This window comes from Topomyia yanbarensis, chromosome 3, assembly GCF_030247195.1.
Source record: "Topomyia yanbarensis strain Yona2022 chromosome 3, ASM3024719v1, whole genome shotgun sequence".
Lineage (NCBI taxonomy): Eukaryota > Metazoa > Arthropoda > Insecta > Diptera > Culicidae > Topomyia > Topomyia yanbarensis.
The window spans coordinates 57,172,647-57,191,911 of NC_080672.1; the positions used below are offsets into that span (position 1 = coordinate 57,172,647).

Sequence of the window (19,265 nt, forward strand, 5' to 3'; positions counted from 1 at the left end):
GCGACAAGTTCTTATTCCGTTGATGTATGCAGTAAGTTTTATTCATGGCCACAGTCGAATCCGCTTGTGGTGGGACTGATGGAAGGATATTGAATTTAACTTTTACCGAGCGCGCTCCACAGGTTTTGCGCTCTTTCGGGCTTTTCTGAGTTCTTCTTTGATTGGGGTTACAGTTAACTTTTGCCAGCTTTTCCCGTCCCCGAGCCCGGTCCGCGCCACAGTTTTGCACTGTTTGAAGAACTGATGGGAACGGTGTTCGAAACGGTGGATTAAATCGAACCTTTGGAATGTTGCTGTCCTTTTGACAACCAAACTTATTTTGGCGTGATTTCCGAACATAATTTTTAAAACAAACTGTAGATATTTTGATGATTGGTCAAATTCCGTCCATCAATCGGAACACCGTCTTAATAACCTTCTCAAATCATTGCCTGAACTTTGCTCCGGAGACAGTTTCCGCAGTCGGTCTTAATTTTTTTCGAATATTCATTCCCATCACATTACAAGTTATCAAGATTCCATCCCCCCCTGTCTTGAATTTTTGCGCAGTATTTAAAAGGGGAGCAAAACTTTTCCACTCCTTCCTAGAATCGAGTCATTTAAACGGGGTAAAAATAGTACTGCAAAAGATCCTATCAGCTTACGGCGATTCATAAAAAATGACTATAATGATTTCGTACTTCGTACTGATAAGGTTCTATTTGCCATCTCGCAAAACGATTGCTTCGTCCTTTTTGTCTGTCGTGCAATATTAATAATTTCATTTTTCTGTTCTTCTCCGCACGACGGCAGCATCAGGATCCGAACGACGAATCAAACGCCGGTGATGTGATTCAACCCCCGCAGGATTATCCGCAAGACTATCACCATGGGGTGGATCCGTGCGATCAGGTTCCGGTGGAGGCACCCGAGAACGTGGAAGAACCACTGGAACCGGGCACTCAGCGGCAGTACTCGCTCAACGATTTCGAACTCATTCGGTAAGTGAAAGGAAAAATCACAGGATTGTGGTTAAATTCTAATAATAATTCCTTCTTTCTAGGGTCATCGGTCGCGGTAGCTATGCCAAGGTGCTGATGGTCGAGCTGCGAAAAACTCGCCGAATCTACGCGATGAAGGTGATCAAGAAGGCACTGGTCACCGACGACGAGGACATCGACTGGGTGCAAACGGAGAAGCACGTCTTCGAGACGGCCTCCAACCATCCGTTCCTGGTGGGATTGCATTCGTGCTTCCAGACGCCTTCCAGGTTCGAATTAATATCGACGTTGATGTGTGTTTTTTTCCCGCTCTCTAATAAACTCTTTCGCTTCCAGGCTCTTTTTCGTGATCGAATTCGTCCGGGGCGGTGACCTGATGTTCCACATGCAACGCCAGCGGCGTCTGCCGGAGGAACACGCACGGTTCTACGCGGCCGAGATCAGCTTGGCGCTGAACTTCCTGCACGAGAAGGGCATCATCTATCGGGACTTGAAGCTGGACAATGTGCTGCTGGATCACGAGGGTCACATCAAGCTGACCGATTACGGGATGTGCAAGGAGGGCATCAGACCGGGCGATTCGACGTCGACGTTCTGTGGCACGCCGAACTACATTGCGCCGGAGATTCTGCGCGGGGAGGATTACGGTTGGTGTCGTGCTGGTTTTTTTTCGCTTGGTGTGGCGAATTTGCTAAATGTTTTTTTTTTCTTTTTGATCCACAGGCTTCTCCGTCGATTGGTGGGCGCTCGGTGTTTTGCTGTACGAGATGTTGGCTGGTCGCAGTCCCTTCGACATCGCCGGTGCTTCCGAAAATCCCGATCAGGTACGAACCTCACAAATTACACAAATAATTGCCATACTAACGTTGTTTCGTCCCTCCAACGAACAGAACACCGAGGACTACCTGTTCCAGGTGATACTGGAGCGGACCATTCGTATTCCCCGGTCGCTCAGCGTGAAGGCGGCTTCCGTGCTGCGAGGTTTCCTGAACAAGAATCCGGCCGATCGGCTCGGGTGTAACCGCGAGTCCGCCTTCATGGATATTGTCAATCATCCGTTCTTCAAAAGCATCGACTGGGAGATGGTGAGTAGGGTTGGCTTTTCCATCCGATTCCGTATGCCTCTCTGATATTCAGGAGAAGAGGACAAAAAAACAACTCCATTAATTGAAATTCGATGATTTTTGTTTGTTTTGTTTTTTTTTGCCGCGAATTCGCAAATGTGTGAAACCGTGCGCGAACAGCATTCAAATTGGTTATTTTTCCGGCAAAATCGTAACGTGATTGTAAATTGGCTTAATTGCTGTTTCGTGTAGGAGTGGATTAATTATTCGTTTGAAAAACAGGATTCATCAACGCGCTTTTTTTGATTCTGTTGTAAATCCTTCTTTAACCTTTACAGTACCAAGCTAAAATTTTTCTGAAAATTTTGTTTAAATTTTGCTCTCATTTCGTCAATTTTAGACCGAATTGGATGGAACTGGCTTTAAAAGATCTGGAATTTAGTCCAGTTTCTATATACCGAGTAGTGTTCAAATCCGTGGATCGGTTCCGGAATTAATCCGAATTCCCTTGGGGTATATCCGGCATCCCAGTGGGGTGACGGACGAGTTTTGAAGAAACATCCCATAAATTTAAGTAATTGTATTTTGAAATGTGCTACATATGACTATTTCCCATTGATCCTTCACAATAGACATGAATTGGACCAATCTTGGCCACCGGAGAACTGTTCCGGGAGAACCTAAGAAAATGTATATATTTTTCTATCATTCCAGCGATTTGGGTTCATAGCTTTATACAAAATGCGAAGTTCTTCCAATCATACGGTTCTACAGCTCCCTCAAGACCATTCCGGCACCGGTTCCATACAGATGGACATTTGACGCCATTTTTAAAACCAAGATGGCAGCTTCCGGTTACCACAAAATAGTGAAAACCACCATCAATATGGGTGTTATTTGAAAGAGCCAGCAAAAGCCGGAAATTGACAATTGACGCCATTTTGAAAAGCAAAATGGCGATTTCCGGTTACCACGAAACAGTGAAAAGCATCATCAATATGGGTGTCATTCGAAAGGGAGTGGTCAATAGAAGACAGAAATTGATTTTTGACGCCATTTTCAAAACCAAGATGGCGGTTTCCGGTTATCACAGTGCAGTGCAAACCGCCACCAATAATGGCGTCATTGTAAAGCGCTAGTGATCAGCAAAAGCCGGAAAATGATTTTTGACGCCAATTCGAAAACCAAAATGGCGGGTTCCTGTTCCAAAGAAACAGTGAAAACCGTCATCAATATGGGTGTCATTAGAAAAGAGATGATCACTTGAAAACCAAGATGGTAGCTTCCGGTTACCACAAAACAGTGAAAACAACCATCAATGTGGGTGTTATTTGAAGGAGGAAATTTATAATTGACGCCATTTTCAAAACCAAGATGGCGGTTTCCGGTTACCACAACAGTCAAAAGTATTGTCAATATGAGTGTCATTCAAAAGGGGGGGGGTCAATAGAAGACAGAAATTGATTGTTTCGCCATTTTCTAAGCAAAGATAGCGGCTTCCGGTTTCCACAAGGCAGTGAAAACCACCGTCAATAATGGTGTCATTGTAAAGCGGGTGGTCAGCAAAAGACGAAAATTGATTGTTTACGCCATTTTGAAAACCAAGATGGTGGCTTCCTGTTCCAAGGAAACAATGAAAATCATTGTCAGTATGGGTGGCATTTGAAACGGGGTGATCAGTAAAAGACGGGAATTGATGATTGACGCCATTTTGAAAACCAAGATGGCGGCTTCCGGTTCCACAAAACAGTGAAGACTGTCATCAAGATGGAAGTCATTTGCGAGTGGATGGTCGGCAGATACGGATATTGATTGACGCCATTTTGGAAAGCAAGATGGTGGTACCACAAAATAGTCAAAATCATCATCGGTATGGGTTTTATTTAGAAATGAACGGTCACCCAAGTAGCAATTTTTATTTCAACAACTATTTCACACCAACAATATGTATGTGCTGTTGTGACAGACAACTAAGTTTCTTCGTGACTCAAAAGGTACAGATTTAGACTAATTTTCAATATAGTTCAGCGAAACTTTTAAAACTTGCTCCCGTTTCGTAGTCATTACTATGCGAGAATAACCGAATTAAATCACATTGTTGTCAATATGTTGAACGCAGATCTCAACAAGATTAGTTCATTCTTGCCGATGTTCACATGGGCTATCAATCGGCAATATTATTATAATAATAATTTTCGATTTGGACATGTGTATTTTTCCTCGTTCAATACTGCGGATCGTGATAGTGCGTTGCATTGGAGATGTATTTGTTGATTCACGCGTTCGTGGTTGGTGTCGGTGTCGGCTACATAGTGGTATACGTGCAGGTGTGTGGGGCTTCTTCGATGAATTCATCGTTTATGGAGTGATTGCTGGCCTCAATTAAAGCAGTGGATGATATCAAGAAGTTTTGACTCGTGAGCCGCTGCCGAATAATGTGCTGGGGGAACGACGGCGACTGAGATGCCGCGGTTGCCTACTTTTTTCTTTACTTTGTAAGTAAGGGTTTTCCACTACTTCCACTACGGGTTCTTGTTTGCCCGGCGTACCCTTCTTTTGGGCGGCCTAGGTGTTTCTACAGAATTACGGATTTTCGTTTCACAACAAAAAAAAGGTAAATAAACTAATAGATATACCGACTTTTATTCCACCAAATCTCCTCTTTGCTGCACTCTGTCGATGAAGTTGATCAGCTGCTTCTGACGATGGCGGGAAGGCGGGCGGTTTCTTCCGACCGGCCGGGAACACAACGGCCGCGTTCTCCTGCTGGTGTCGTTGGCTGCGCCGGCAGCGGTCCTTGACTTTTAGCTAGGGAGGTGAGCTTGGCTCCTTTGTTGGAACCTCTCTAGCGACGATGGCGAATTATCGCCGGATCTACTCGCTCCCCGCGAGAGATCCCAGAAGTCACCGCAGTGTACTTCCCAGGGAGCACCTTTGGCCACCCTGCTTCGCTCTCCTTGAAGCTTAGCTGTGAAAGAGAGCTAGGCTCGTTCGGCTGATCCTTCACAGCGAGAGCGGAAAGGCGTCTTCTGGGTCCTTTATACTTAGCCGGGGAAGCGAGTTGCTCCTTGGCGCTTAGCTTCCTTTTCCTGCGACCCGACACCAAAACACTTGAGTACCCGAACCACGGGTAGGCACTTTTCGAACGGGATTGTCACCATCGCACACGCGCACTTCACCGCACTGGTTATTGTGGCTGGAAACTGTCCCGGAAAAACAAAAAAACTCGGGGCGTCTGTTCGATGCCGTGGTCCGTCACTATCTAAAAACCTCGATGGCCGCCTTCTCCACGACACGAAAAAACAAACACCAACACCAAAAAACCGTACCGCCGCATAACTATGTGTAGCATATCCAGCACACTTATTGCAGCAAGAGGAGAGCGGTTGCCTATCCAACCCCTTTGTTTCTTGTATACAAACTTAAAACAAAAATTAGTACACCTATCTGATTACACAAAACCGTTCGACGATTGTAAGGACGTGACCCCTATCGGCCTACCCCTGAGTCGATTCCTAGTCTCACCAGGAGTACTTGCTCTAAATTTGAAGCAAATCGGACAAGTCTAGCTACCGGACCAACGTGCCTGAACTTTGTATGGGATTTTTCGACAATTTATATGAAGAAAACCCACTAGCTCGCATTTTCACCGCTAAGTGGCACAGTATGCATCGAATTATCACTGTAAGTGAAAATAAGAAATATAATTTAATTGTGTACAACTTTGTCGAAGACTGCTAGTCAGTTCGGCTTTGTTAAAAGAAGTTATCAAACTATTAGCGAAGTGGTGTCTGAGTCAGTTTTGCATGGGGCCTAGCAGTGCGTGGTAGTGTACCGGTACTAGGTTCTAACAAACTAAACATTTTAGATTTTAGCTGAATAGTATGTTCGGAAGAATTGCAATACATAATACGAGTTATGTCTTGGTTAGAAAATTTTAGTGCCACCTGTGACCGCACCTGTGGCGCCAACACTAACTTTTCAACGGAGAGAGATAGAAATTAGGTGTCTTCTACAAATATCACCGGTTCAATTTACTATAGAATCCATTCGAAAAATGGTTTTTGAAGAAAATTGCTCAAGGAGCTTAACTTTTCGCGGCAGTGATGCCAACTATGCGATTTTTTTCAGTTAATTATTAAGTTTTTTTTCGTATTACAAATATTTTAATTATGAAGATTCTAATGCCATCGTGTTCTGTAGATATTTTTACATAAAAACACGTATAATCTCAATATAATTTGAGCGCATCCTGAGATGCACTGTTTTGAAGGGAAGAACTCGAATTTTTCTCATATAAAAATCCATTTTTATTGGCCAAAATTGAGAAAATCTTCAAACAGTCATAAAAATTGACCCTGATCTGCTAAAAAGCAACCAAAAACGTAATTTTTCATAATTTCTCGTCTACTTCACGATAAATTATGTGTGAACTTAGAATACTCAAGTTAATTTTTTTATTGTTGTGCGCCTGCGATTTTATATGGGAAATAGCGTTTTTTTGCTTCAAAATATCGCTGCTTTGCTATTTGGCTGAAAAAATCGGATAGTTGGCAGCACTGCCGCCAATAACTAATATATTTTCTAAACTCCTTGAACAATTTTCTTCAAAACCCATCTTACGGTTTGGTTCTAGAGTAAATAGAACCGGAAATATGTTCAAAAGGAAATCAAGGGTTTTGACAATTTGCCAAAACGGGGGGGGGGGGTTTCCCATTGCCCGAGGGGTGATTGAATAGACACAAAAATTTGGGTTTTTATATATTGGCCCTAGATGAGCAATTCCTCCAAATTTGATTCAAATCCGTGAAGGTCGATTACACGTGCCTTGATCACTGCGCGTGGAATGACCCTTACATAGAATACATGGGAATTGAGAGGGACCATCAAGCCACCTGATTGAAACGATTTGGGCAGGAAGCGTGGAGTAGCCAGATTCTTGTTGCTAACATTTCGTGAACATTGCGCAGGATTTTCTCCCCACCTATTGAGGCTACTTTTTATAACAATGGCTTGCATTGTAATTGGCTTATATGGTCTTGTTATTGGAAGCAAAGGCTTCCGTAGTACATATAAGCGAAGTCACTTTCCGACCACGCAATTCCTTTTTGGCCCTTCGTACAGTAGCATGCTGAGTATGGTCAGAGATGCTTGAACACGTCATGCTTGTCGTGTAAAGATTGCTCAGTGCTATGGAGAGTGTTCCTGTTACAAAGGTGGTAGTACCACCGCCACCACTGCATCTACTGGCCACCCCTTTCAAATGACACCCATACTTATGGTTTTCACTGTTGTTTGTAGTAACCGGAAGCCACCATATTGGTTTTCGAAAATGGCGTCAAAAATCACTTTATGACTACCTCTTTCTGATACCTATACTGATGATAGTTTTCGCTGTTTTGCAGTAACAGGAAACCGCAAACTTGGTTTTCAAAACTGCATAAACAATCAATTTCGTCCTTTTTTCTCACCAATCCCTTTCAAATAACACCTATATTGATGGTAGTTTTCACTGCTTTTTGGAAACCGGCAGCCGCCATCTTGGTTTTGAAAATGGCGTCAATCATCAATTTCCGTCTCCTGCTGACACACCCCTTTCAAATGACACCCACATTGATGACGGTTTTCACTGTTTCTTTGGAACATGAACCCGCCATTTTGGTTTTCGAATTGGCGTCAAAAACCAATTTCCGGCTTTTGCTGATCGCTAGCGCTTTACAATGACGCCATTATTGGTGGTGGTTTGCACTGCACTGTGATAACCGGAAACCGCCATCTTGGTTTTGAAAATGGCGTCAAAAATCAATTTCTGTCTTCTATTGACCACTCCCTTTCGAATGACACCCATATTGATGATGCTTTTCACTGTTTTGTGGTAGCCGGAAATCCCCATTTCTTTTCAAAATGGCGTCAATTATCAGTTTCCGGCTTTTGTTGACCGTTCTCTTTCAAATAACACTCATATTGATGGTGGTTTTCACTGTTTTGTGGTAACCGGAAGCCGCCATCTTGATTTTCAAAATGGCGTCAAATGTCCATCCGTACGGAACCGGTGCCGGAATGGTCTTGAGGGAGCTGTAGAACCGTATGATTGGAAGACTTCGCATTTCTTATAAAGCTATGAACCCAAATCGCTGGAATGATAGAAAAATATATACATTTTCTTAGGTTCTCCCGGAACAGTTCTCCGGTGGCCAAGATTGGTCCAATTCATGTCTATTGTGAAGGATCAATGGGAAATAGTCATATGTAGCACATTTCAAAATACAATTACTTAAATTTATGGGATGTTTCTTCAAAACTCGTCCGTCACCCCACTGGGATGCCGGATATACCCCAAGGGAATTCGGATTAATTCCGGAACCGGTCCACGGATTTGAACACTACTCGGTATATAGAAACTGGACTAAATTCCAGATCTTTTAAAGCCGGTTCCATCCAATTCGGTCAAAAATTGACGGAATGAGAGCAAAATTTAAACAAAATTTTCAGAAAAATTTTAGCTTGGTACTGTAAAGGTTAACTACTCTTCCCATCCTGACGCAGTTGTTTGCTTCGGCAACCACCTATTGTATGATTTTATGTTGGAATGTGTGATTGATGAGTGAGAAGTCGGTTTCAAATATCGAACAGGTTTTCCCCAAAAATATTTTGTATTAAAACAAAGCTCATTTAAGAGAACTTTTAATAAACTTAAAGCCCAACTCGATTTGACTTGGCTTAGTATATCTACACCAGACATTACTAGACTAGATTTAATTATATTTCGGAGATGATATACAGTCCTCCGGGAGAGCAGTCGGCCATCGTCGATTCATTTAAACATTATTGTAGCTTACGGTGGGACAAGATTTTTTTCACTTTAAATAATATCTGTTATCGAACTATAAAATGTTTTGTTATCAGTTCTAGAACCGGTACAAAAATTCTAATAAATTCTGAAAAAATATTTCTGATTATACTATTGTATAAAAATTAGGTCAATTAATTCACGATTGTTTTTATTCCAAAATTGTGTATCGATTTTACGCAAACATGTAAATTAAATCAAACACAATAAATTATCCCGTTACCCGTTGAGTACCTAGTAGTAGCACGGTTTGCATCAATCGACGGGACAACAATGGCAATAATATGTGAAAACAAATTAGCATCAAATTAAAACCGACCCGGAGCAGCAGTGAAAGCGCACAGAGAGACATAGAGATAGAGAGAGATTATGGGGAGGGGTGCTGCATATTGCGTGTGGCGGTTTTCGATCGGATCCAATCTGAGTCAAAATATGCAAACTGAAATCACGCAAAGGTAGAAATGGCACAACCGATTCGGTTCTTTGTGGGACATGATTGTCCACGGCACGACAAGATCAGCTGTCAAATAGTAGAACTTAAATTAAGTTAGATTGATGTGTTTCTAACTCATCTCATCAGTAACTAGCACTAGTTTGACGCAAATGAAGTAAATACAGAAGCTTTGGTTTGCTGATGGTTTCGCTTTTTCGTTTCAGTTTGCTTTTCCACTACTCATGTGTGTCAAAAATAATACCGTCTAATTTATCTGCTTCTACTCCGATTCCCATTTTTTTGGATTTGCTGGTAGATTGTTCGCGCCACAGGCAGAGTGAAAGTGTGTGATCAGTGACCGCAGGGCACAGGTGGAAAAGCACAGTGATTCTGTTTGAAACTGGATCATTTCTTCTACATCACAGTACAGATGAGTACTAATTTTGTCTATTCAACTGTACCACAGATAACAGACGTTTAGGCTCGATTTGAATCGTGTACCCGCTACTGAAATTCCGAATAAATCAGACGTCTGAAATGCAGTTAGAGTGCAGCTGTCACACACGTGTAGCAAACAGTTGCGCAGATGGCAATAGTGAAACACGGATTTTCAACGTATATCAATTTGAAAGTTTACACAGGTTTTTGAAGAAATTTTGTTCTAGCCTAAACATCTCTTATCTGTGACTGTACCATGTCCTTCCGGCGCAAGGAAAAACAAAAAATGAACATTTCAAACATTTTCCGGGACCTATCGGCATACTATTCAACATCGAGATCCGTCCTAGCCAGTTGCGCGTTGTAGTTGGTTGCCCGGTTGCAAGCGAACGCGATTGCTTGCGATAGTCGCTTTACGACAAAGTTCCGTGTCTATATCTCTGCCTATGACGTGGAAATAGATGGCGTAGTTTCCGGCACGGCTTTCACATGCCTTCCGTACACAACGAAAACATGTACCAGCGCGGCACCTATATCTACGCGCCGCATACAAAACCATCGTTCATCGATGGTTTTAGCGATGCCCAAACCGTGGTAGCCATCATATGCAACCAGCTCTCGGGGAAAGCATATAAAGGGGGGCTGCGCCTCTTAGTTAGCAGCGGATCGAGAAACGTCAAACGTCAAACGGTCAACATACCTATCAGCGATGCCAATGAAGGGCCAGTACGCTTTTTTTTTACAATGGAGAAGACCTTTACGTCCTAGCCCAGTACACGTGCTATTGGTAGGTGTCCAAGCTAACGGTCAACATACGTCAAACGGTCAACATACCTATCAGCGATGCCAATGAAGGGCCAGTACGTCTTTTTTTACAATGGGGAAGACCTTTACGTCCTAGCCCAGTACACGTGCTATTGCTGGGTGTCCAAGCTACCGCACGGGGTGTACTGGGGTCGTGTCGGGCTCGAATGGTGACGCTGCCATTAATACCGACTAAACTCCATTGGGCTCCGCCATCGTCCCCCCAGGAACTACCTCTCGGTATTACTTCTGGGGGGATGGCTGTACTAAATGTACTCATTCACTCTCGCTCACGCGTTCATACGTCCTGCAAGCAGTGAAGCGCAGGACCGTCAGTTGTCTTCTACAAATTCGTCGTGTTTTTATTGCTTTTTATCGGTGTTTTAAGTCGTTTTGGGAGGAGATTATTAGTGCATTTGAAAGCTCGTCAAACGAAGATTCCTGTGATATTTTTGGTGTGTCGGTATACGTGAACTAACTTGCACAGGGGGTGATTAAAGAAACGTTATAGTTACACCCAAGCGAAGTGATACTATTGTGTTGCTTGGCGGGCGACCTACGGGTCAGCGGCCGCGGGGATGACCACAACGCTACAATGCGGTGCCTGTACGAGAGCGATAAGCGAAGAGAATGAAAAAGTTTTCTGCTACGGCCCGTGTGGAGTGATATTGCATTTAAAGTGTACAGATGATATCGATAAGCATGGGCTGAAAGCAATGACAACAAATCGCGGGTTAAAATATTTGTGCCATGGCTGTCGGAAGCATCAAAGCGGTCACAACGATATTCTGGCCAAATGTAATAGCATTCTAGTGAAAATAACTGAAAGTATGAAGTTGTGGAAAAATGAAATGAGCGAGAAGATTGAGTCATTGGAAGATACTATTGGGTCACAGATACAACGTGCAGTTGAAAGTGTCAAGCTAGAAATCTTGCGGGAATTAACTGAAAGCAGAAAATTGGTCGAACAGAAATCGTGCACATTTGCTGAAGTTTTGAAAAACGGAAGTGTTGCTGGCGAAAAAGATGCTACACCGGCTGGTCCGAGCAGGAATCTCAGGTCTAGAAAACGGCCCAGAGTTGAGAATGAACAAAAAATTGGTGAAAGCTCTAGTTCGTTGGAACCATACTCGCAAGTTAGTGAAAAGTGTAACAGTCTCGTAAGAATGAACCCGTTATTGTAGTGCGCCGTAAAGAATTGAATCAAAGTGCTAGGAAAACAAAGAATGAATTGCGTAGCCAAATTGACCGTGCATCGAATAAAATTCAAACTGTTCGAGAAGGCAATGGTGGCTCAATCATCCTCGGTGTGAAAAGTGCGGAGGCAATAGAATCAGTTGTGGCAGTGGTGAGAGAGAAGTTTGGGGAGAATTATGAAATCTCAGTTCCGAAACCGGCAAAACCAAGATTGAAGATTGTGGGGATTGCGGAACAGTTGTCAGAGAGTGAACTTAAAAATAGCCTGGAAGAACAAAATGAATCAGTGAACTTAACAGAGTTAAAACTCATAACGTTATTTAAAACTAAGCGGAATGATTACACAGCATATAATTATGTGATTGAAGTGAATGCTGATTCGTTTGAGACCATGCTCAAGTTAGGGCGTGTAAACATTGGCTGGGAAAGATGTAGAGTGGTTGAGTGTTTTGGAATAGTAAGTTGCTTTAAATGCTGTGCGTATGAACATAAGAGTACTGAATGTAAAAACTCTCAGGTCTGCTCTAAATGCGCAGGGGACCACATTACAGCAGAATGTGCATCAGAATTACTTTGCTGTGCTAATTGCGCTCAGATGAATAAGGACCGGAAGTTGAATCTGGAGACAAAACTTGCAGCCTACAGTTTCGAATGCGCTGTGTATAGGAAGCTTGTTGAAAGAAAGCGTCAGCAAATTAGTCGTGACGAATAGCAATTACCGTTGACCAGCATACCAGGACATCTGAACGGATTACTTTCTGTTACTCCAGGTAAAGCCAGAGAGGGTATATGTCCTCTCGAAGCTACACTTGATACTGCACCCCCTCAAAATAATTTTCGGTTCCAGTCTTCTGTTGGACAACATACTCCCGGCTCCGTAGCTGATATTCATCCAGCAATCTGCGTCCTAAACCAAAACCACTTTGGTCCAATGATGACCTCACGATTGTTTCTCCAGGTAAAGCCAAAGAGGGTATATGTCCTCTCGAAGCTACCTTTGATACTGCACCCCCTCAAAGTAATTTTCGGTTCCAGTCTACCGTTGGACAACATACTTCCGACTCGGTAGCTGACTTCCACCTAGCTATCCGTGACTCAAATTATGAAGACACCACGACTGTTTCTCCAGGTAAATGCCAGAAATGTATATGTTCCTCCGAAGCTAGACATACAGATACTGCCTCCCTTCAAATGAATTCCCGTTCCCAGCTCAGAATATACTACCAAAACGTGAGAGGACTACGCACAAAGATCGATGAGCTGTTCGTAGCTGTAACCGACGCAGAGCACGACGTCATTATCCTGACAGAAACATGGCTGAACGACGAAATCAATTCCCTGCAGCTGTTTGGACCTAGATATACGGTCTATCGTAACGATCGTGACCCAGTCGTTTCTGGTAAAAAAAGGGGCGGGGGTGTACTTATAGCTGTTTCTAATCGGTTAGCGTCTAAACAAAAAAGTTTTAACAATAACGGCGTAGAACAACTCTGGGTAAACCTTAATAGCCATGGTATTAACACATGCGTGGGCGTCGTATACCTCCCTTCGGACTCCGCAGATAACATAAACGTTATTCAGAACCATATTCAATCCGCACTTGACATTGCTAATTCGCTAGAACCCCAAGCTTCTCATTTGTTATTTGGAGATTACAACCAGCCTGGTCTTGTAAAGCTTATAACCGCTTCCTATACTCTCGGCATGTATTACAAACGCAATCTGACCTTGAGCGAAATCCCAAACGTTTCTGGTCTTTTGTTAATGAGAAGCGTAAAGAGAGTGGACTTCCTTCTAGTATGACTCTGGCAAATGAAACTTCTAGCACGACTCGCGGTATCTGTAACCTGTTTGCAAAACATTTTTCGAGTGCATTTGAAACAGTTCCGACTACTCCAGAACAGGTCGAAATCGGACTACGAGATGTTCCCAGGGGTGTGATGGACCTAGGTAACATCCATTTTACGGAGGAAGACATTGTTGCTGCTACTGATAAATTGAAATCTTCGACTTCGGCTGGTCCTGATGGGATTCCTGCCATTATTTTAAAAAGATGTGCGAGTGCCCTTTCTGCTCCCCTAAAGCTGATTTTTAATCTATCTTTGTCGCAAGGGACGTTTCCTCTTTGTTGGAAAAAATCGGTTATGTTTCCTGTTTTTAAAAAAGGTGATAAGCAGGACATAGCAAATTATCGGGGCATAACCTCTCTCTGTGCGGGGTCCAAGTTATTTGAAATTCTAGTAAGCAATGTATTGTTCCGGGAAGCCAGAACATATATATCAACAGATCAACACGGGTTCTTCCCAGGTAGATCAACATCCACGAATTTAGCACAATTCACTTCACACTGTATTAAAAGTTTTGAATGCGGAGCACAAGTGGATACTATTTATACAGATCTCAAAGCAGCATTCGATCGTGTTGATCACTCGCTCCTACTGGCGAAGATAGAAAGATTGGGTGCCTCACTCAACTTCACCAAGTGGCTTAAATCATACCTTGTAAGTCGTACCTTATCTGTCAAACTAGGAAATGTTGAGTCACATAACTTTATAAATTTATCAGGCGTGCCCCAGGGTAGTAATCTTGGACCCTTGCTGTTCTCCTTGTTCTTCAATGACGTTTGTAATGTCCTTCCACCAGGATGCAAACTTATCTATGCAGATGACCTTAAACTGTTTCTTATTGTACGATCTGAATTGGACTGCACTGAACTACAGCGACAACTAGATGAATTTTGTAACTGGTGCACTCGAAATCGGTTGACTATCAGTGTATCCAAATGCTCAGTAATTTCTTTCACGCGCAGAAAAAAAATCCAATTTTGTGGTGTTATACTATCTCAGGGAAACTACTGGATAGAGTGTCAGTTGTCAGGGACCTTGGTGTACAGCTGGATTCTAAATTGACGTTTAGAGATCACTATTCCCACATCATTGCGAAAGCCAATCGGAACCTTGGTTTAATCATTAGAATAGCCAAAGAGTTTACTGACCCATACTGTCTGAGAGCACTGTACTTCTCTCTTGTACGCTCCATCCTGGAAGCTTCAGCTATCATTTGGTGCCCGTACACAAATGTCTGGATTACCAGAATTGAATCTATACAAGCTAGGTTTCTCCGATATGCCCTTAAAACCCTGCCATGGCGCAACCCGATAGAGTTGCCACCTTACATTGAACGCTGTCGTCTGCTCGACATGGACCCTCTTTCAAAAAGGCGAAATATATCCAGAGCCGTGTTTGTAGGGAAAGTTCTAACTGGTGAAATAGATGCCCGAAATATACTTTCTCAGATTAATGTAAATGTGCCCGCTAGAAGTATAAGATCGTGGAATTTTTTAAGACTTGACTATCAAAGTACTGATTATGGACAGAATGAACCCATAAGGGCGATGTGTAGCGTATTTAATAATATTTATGAATGTTTTGACTTCTCTGTATCAAGTGACGTTTTTAAAAATAGGCTTAAACGGCTAACTTAGTGCATAAGATGTGATTTAGATAGTGATTTTGATTTGTTAGATGTATTATTAGTACCACATTGTAATGTAATGTAATGTAATGTTATGTAATGTAATGTGCAATATTGTTTAATATATATATGTGAAAAGATAATGAGGTTTTTACGCGCATTTGGAGGTTGTTTGATGGACTCCAAATGGGCTTTTCCTCATTCTATATTTCATGTAAACCATGTAGGTCAGATGAAAAATAAAATCAATAAATAAATAAATAAATGAGGCTTACTTGGGTGCTCTCTCTATCGCACCTTGATTCACTCTCAAACACTCCACATGAGGCTGACTTTTGTGCTCACCTTTTTCGTTCCTTGCGATGCTGACTTGTGTGCTCACCGTTCTTTTGTGCTAGACTTACTTTTATGCTTGAGGCTGACTTGGGTGCTCACCCTATCACCCGGTTTACTCTCAATCGTGCCACTCTATTATACCTCTGTCACTCCCTCTGGCATCCAATGTGGGACATTTTTCTTAGGCCCCACTTCTGACATACCATGCGAGGCTGACTTGTGTGCTTACCTTTTTCATGCCTTGCTAGGCTTACTTTTGTGCTAGCCTCTACCATACCATGTGAGGCTGACTTTTGTGCTCACCCTTAACATGCCGTGTGAGACTGACTTGGATGTTCACCCTCTCACTCTCACGCCATGAGGCATCGATAGCTAAGTCCCAACATACTACGCTACGACCCTCCCGTCTTGGCATGAGGCAGTCCACTTATACGCCTATACACTCGCTCTTCTGCCTTGCTTCGGGGTGGCTGGGTTTACCCCTTACGCGGTTGCCAGTCGCTGCGCCAAACCTGCCTCAGCATGAACAGACCATTCACTCCCTTTTTTTGCGCTTGGCCTTTTTCGCTCCAGCTAACCAATTAGCCGTGCCCGTCGTCTGTTGCTCGGTTCGCCAGATTACCTGTAGCCTACTGGCAATCTGGATGGTAGCAGCCGAGACTGCGTTCCACTTCTCCACCGATTGACACATCCGCTGAATAAGGGTATCAGGGGTTGTGTCCCAGCCACAGACCTCAAGCATTACTCTTCTTTCGACGTCGAATCGAGGACATACGAACAGTATGTGTTCGGCAGTTTCGTCTACACCTGGGCAGTTCGGGCAGACTGGGACCTCCGCGTGCCCGAACCTGTGGAGGTACTGTCGGAAATAGCCATGGCCTGACAGAAATTGTGTCAGGTGGAAGTGAACTTCCCCATGGGGTCTTCCCACCCAGCTTGATATGCTAGGTATCAGCCGGTGGGTCCACCTACCTTTCGAGGAGTTGTCCCACTCACGCTGCCATCTGGCGACCGAGGTCACCCTGGTGCGCTCGCGGGCTTCCCTATTTCCACGTAGCTCGAAGCACTCCTCATCTTCCCGAATGACCAGCCCTACTGGCATCATGCTCGCTATCACGCAGGATGCATCGTGTGATACCGTGCGGTAGGCAGATATCACTTTGAGGCACATCACGCGGTAGGTGCTCTCCAGTTTATGTAGGTAACTGGTTACCCTCAGTGCTCTTGACCATGACGGGCCGCCGTACCTGAGGATAGATACGGCAACGCCTGCCAGTAACCTACGTCTACTGGCGCACACCTTTGAGCTGTTGGACATCATCCTCGATAGAGCCGCAACAGCAGTCGACGCTCTCTCTTGCATGTATAGTCGACGTGGCTGCCGAAGGTCAGCTTGTCGTCTATAATGATTCCGAGAGACTTCAGACTTCGCCGTGAAGTGAGCGCGACTTCTCCCACATGGATAACTGCATGTTGTGCCGACTTGCGGTTGTTGACGATAACTACCTCCGTCTTATGATGAGCGAGCTCTAGGCCTCTCGCGCTCATCCATTCCTCCACCGTGTTAATCGCGTGTTCTGCGGTTAGTTCTACCTCAGGGATTGACTCCCCGTAGACCTCCAAGGTCACTTTGTCGGAAAAACCGACGATCTTGACCCCAGGAGGGAACTTCAGTCTCAGAACCCCGTCATACATGAGGTTCCATAGCACCGGGCCTAGGATCGAGCCCTGCGGGACCCCCGCGGTAATCGGAACCCTTTTCTGACCGGCATCGGTCTCGTATAGCAGTACACGGTTCTGGAAGTAACTTTCCAGGATCCGGTGCAGACCCACCGATAGGCTAAGCCGGTGTAACGAGAGCGCGATGGCATCCCAGCTTGCGCTGTTGAATGCGTTCTTCACGTCAAGTGTCACTAACGCACAGTATCGAACACCTCGCCTTTTCCGTTGGATCGCTATCTCGGCAGTATTTATCACTGAGTTGAGAGCGTCCACTGTGGACTTACCCTTCCGAAAGCCAAACTGGTTGCTTGACAGACCGTCCGTACCTTCCGCGTACGGGGTGAGCCTGTTGAGGATGATCCTCTCAAGCAGTTTGCCAGTCGTGTCGATCAGACAGATTGGTCTGTACGCCGATGGGTCACCTGGCGGCTTCCCGGGCTTCGGCAACAGCACCAATTTCTACCTTTTCCATCTATCGGGGAAACGGCACTCGTCGAGGCATCTCTGCATAGCTAGCCTAAACATGTTCGGGTTCGCTATGAACGCTGCCTTGAGAGCGTTGTTTGGAACTCCATCCGGCCCTGGAGCTTTGTTCATTGCTAGGGATTTAGCCACTGCGAGTAGTTCTTCATTCGTCACTGGAGTCACCATTTCGGTCGTGCCCGCACTGTCTCGTAGTGCAGGTGGCCAGGGGCTTGTGGCTCGAGACGGGAAGAGTACTTCGATAATCGTTGCCAACCGGTCCGGAGACCGTTCTGGGGGTGAGGAGCCCCCTTTGGACTTGGCCATCACAATCCTGTAGGTGTCACTTCACGGATTCGCGTTGCCACTCTCACACAGGTTGTCGAAACACGCTCTCTTGCTGCTTTTAATGGCCTTGTTAAGGGCCAATTTCGCAGCTCTTGCATCCTCGGTGCGAGCTCTTTGCATCCTACGTCTAGCTCTGAGGCAGGCTGATCGTAGAGCTGCAATCTCGGCACTTCACCAGTATACCGGGCATCTACCGTTTCTTGGCAGTGTTTTTCTCGGCATAGTGGCGTCGCACGCGCGTGATAGAACAGCTACCAGCGCATCCCCGCTTAGACTGTCGGTGTTAGCCTCCAGTCCCAGGGCCGCGGTGAACGCTTCGCTGTCGAAGTGATTGGACTTTCACCCGCGTACCTGACTGGGATCTCCCGTCCTCGGATGCTGCACACCATAGTTGATCTTAAAGCGGATTGCTGAATGATCGCTATGGGTGTAGCCTTCGTCTACCCTCCATTCCATGCCTGGAGCCAGACTCGGGCTGGCAAATGTTAGGTCAATCCACGCCTCCACTCCGTTTCTACGGAATGTACTAGCGGAGCCATTATTAGCTAGCACAGTATCGAGTTTCGCAAGCGTCTCCATTAGCGCTTGACCCCTGCTATTTGTACAGCGGCTGCCCCACTCCACTGCCCAAGCGTTAAAGTCTCCTGCTATGACTACCGGTTTCCAGCCCACTAGGTCTGACAAGAGCCTGTCGATCATCTGGTTGAGCTGCAATAGAACACACCATTGATCTTGGCAATCGCCACACCCTCGGCGGAGGAGTGTATTACCTCTTGAACCGGGAACCGTCCTGTTGTACAGATTGCCACCATTCCAGACCCGTCCGACACCCAATTGCCGTTGCCGGCAGGGATGCGGTACGGGTCTGATAAGAGGGCGACATCTGTCCTCGACTCCGAGACCGACTGCCACAGCAGCTGTTGGGCTGCTGCACAATGGTTAAGATTTAGCTGTGTGACGTTCACGGCTTCTTCTTATTTAACTCACCGAAGGGACACGAAGGTCCGCCCATAGCATGTTTATGGGCTTGCTTCTTAGCGGTGCAGATAAGGCACTTGTGCGCTTTAGTGCAACCCCGCTCCTTATGCCCCTCCTCGCCGCAGCGACAACATAGTTTGCTCCTGTCTATACCCTTGCACTCGTAGGATTTATGGCCG

At 44.8% G+C, this 19,265-nt stretch overlaps 1 protein-coding gene across 4 annotated transcripts in view; it reads left to right on the forward strand.

Moving 5' to 3' along the window:
- LOC131689676 (atypical protein kinase C) overlaps window positions 1-19,265 on the forward strand; it is a 481,953-nt gene that overhangs the window by 388,705 nt on the left and 73,983 nt on the right. For all 4 annotated transcript variants that reach the window (XR_009305444.1, XR_009305445.1, XM_058974925.1 and 1 more), the window contains exons 7-11: window positions 793-980; window positions 1,043-1,249; window positions 1,317-1,627; window positions 1,704-1,804; window positions 1,871-2,065. Coding sequence is in view for 2 of the 4 variants with exons in the window: in XM_058974925.1 (XP_058830908.1) it covers window positions 793-980; window positions 1,043-1,249; window positions 1,317-1,627; window positions 1,704-1,804; window positions 1,871-2,065 (1,002 nt within the window). In the remaining 2 variants the exon portion in view is untranslated. The remainder of the gene's footprint in view (window positions 1-792; window positions 981-1,042; window positions 1,250-1,316; window positions 1,628-1,703; window positions 1,805-1,870; window positions 2,066-19,265) is intronic.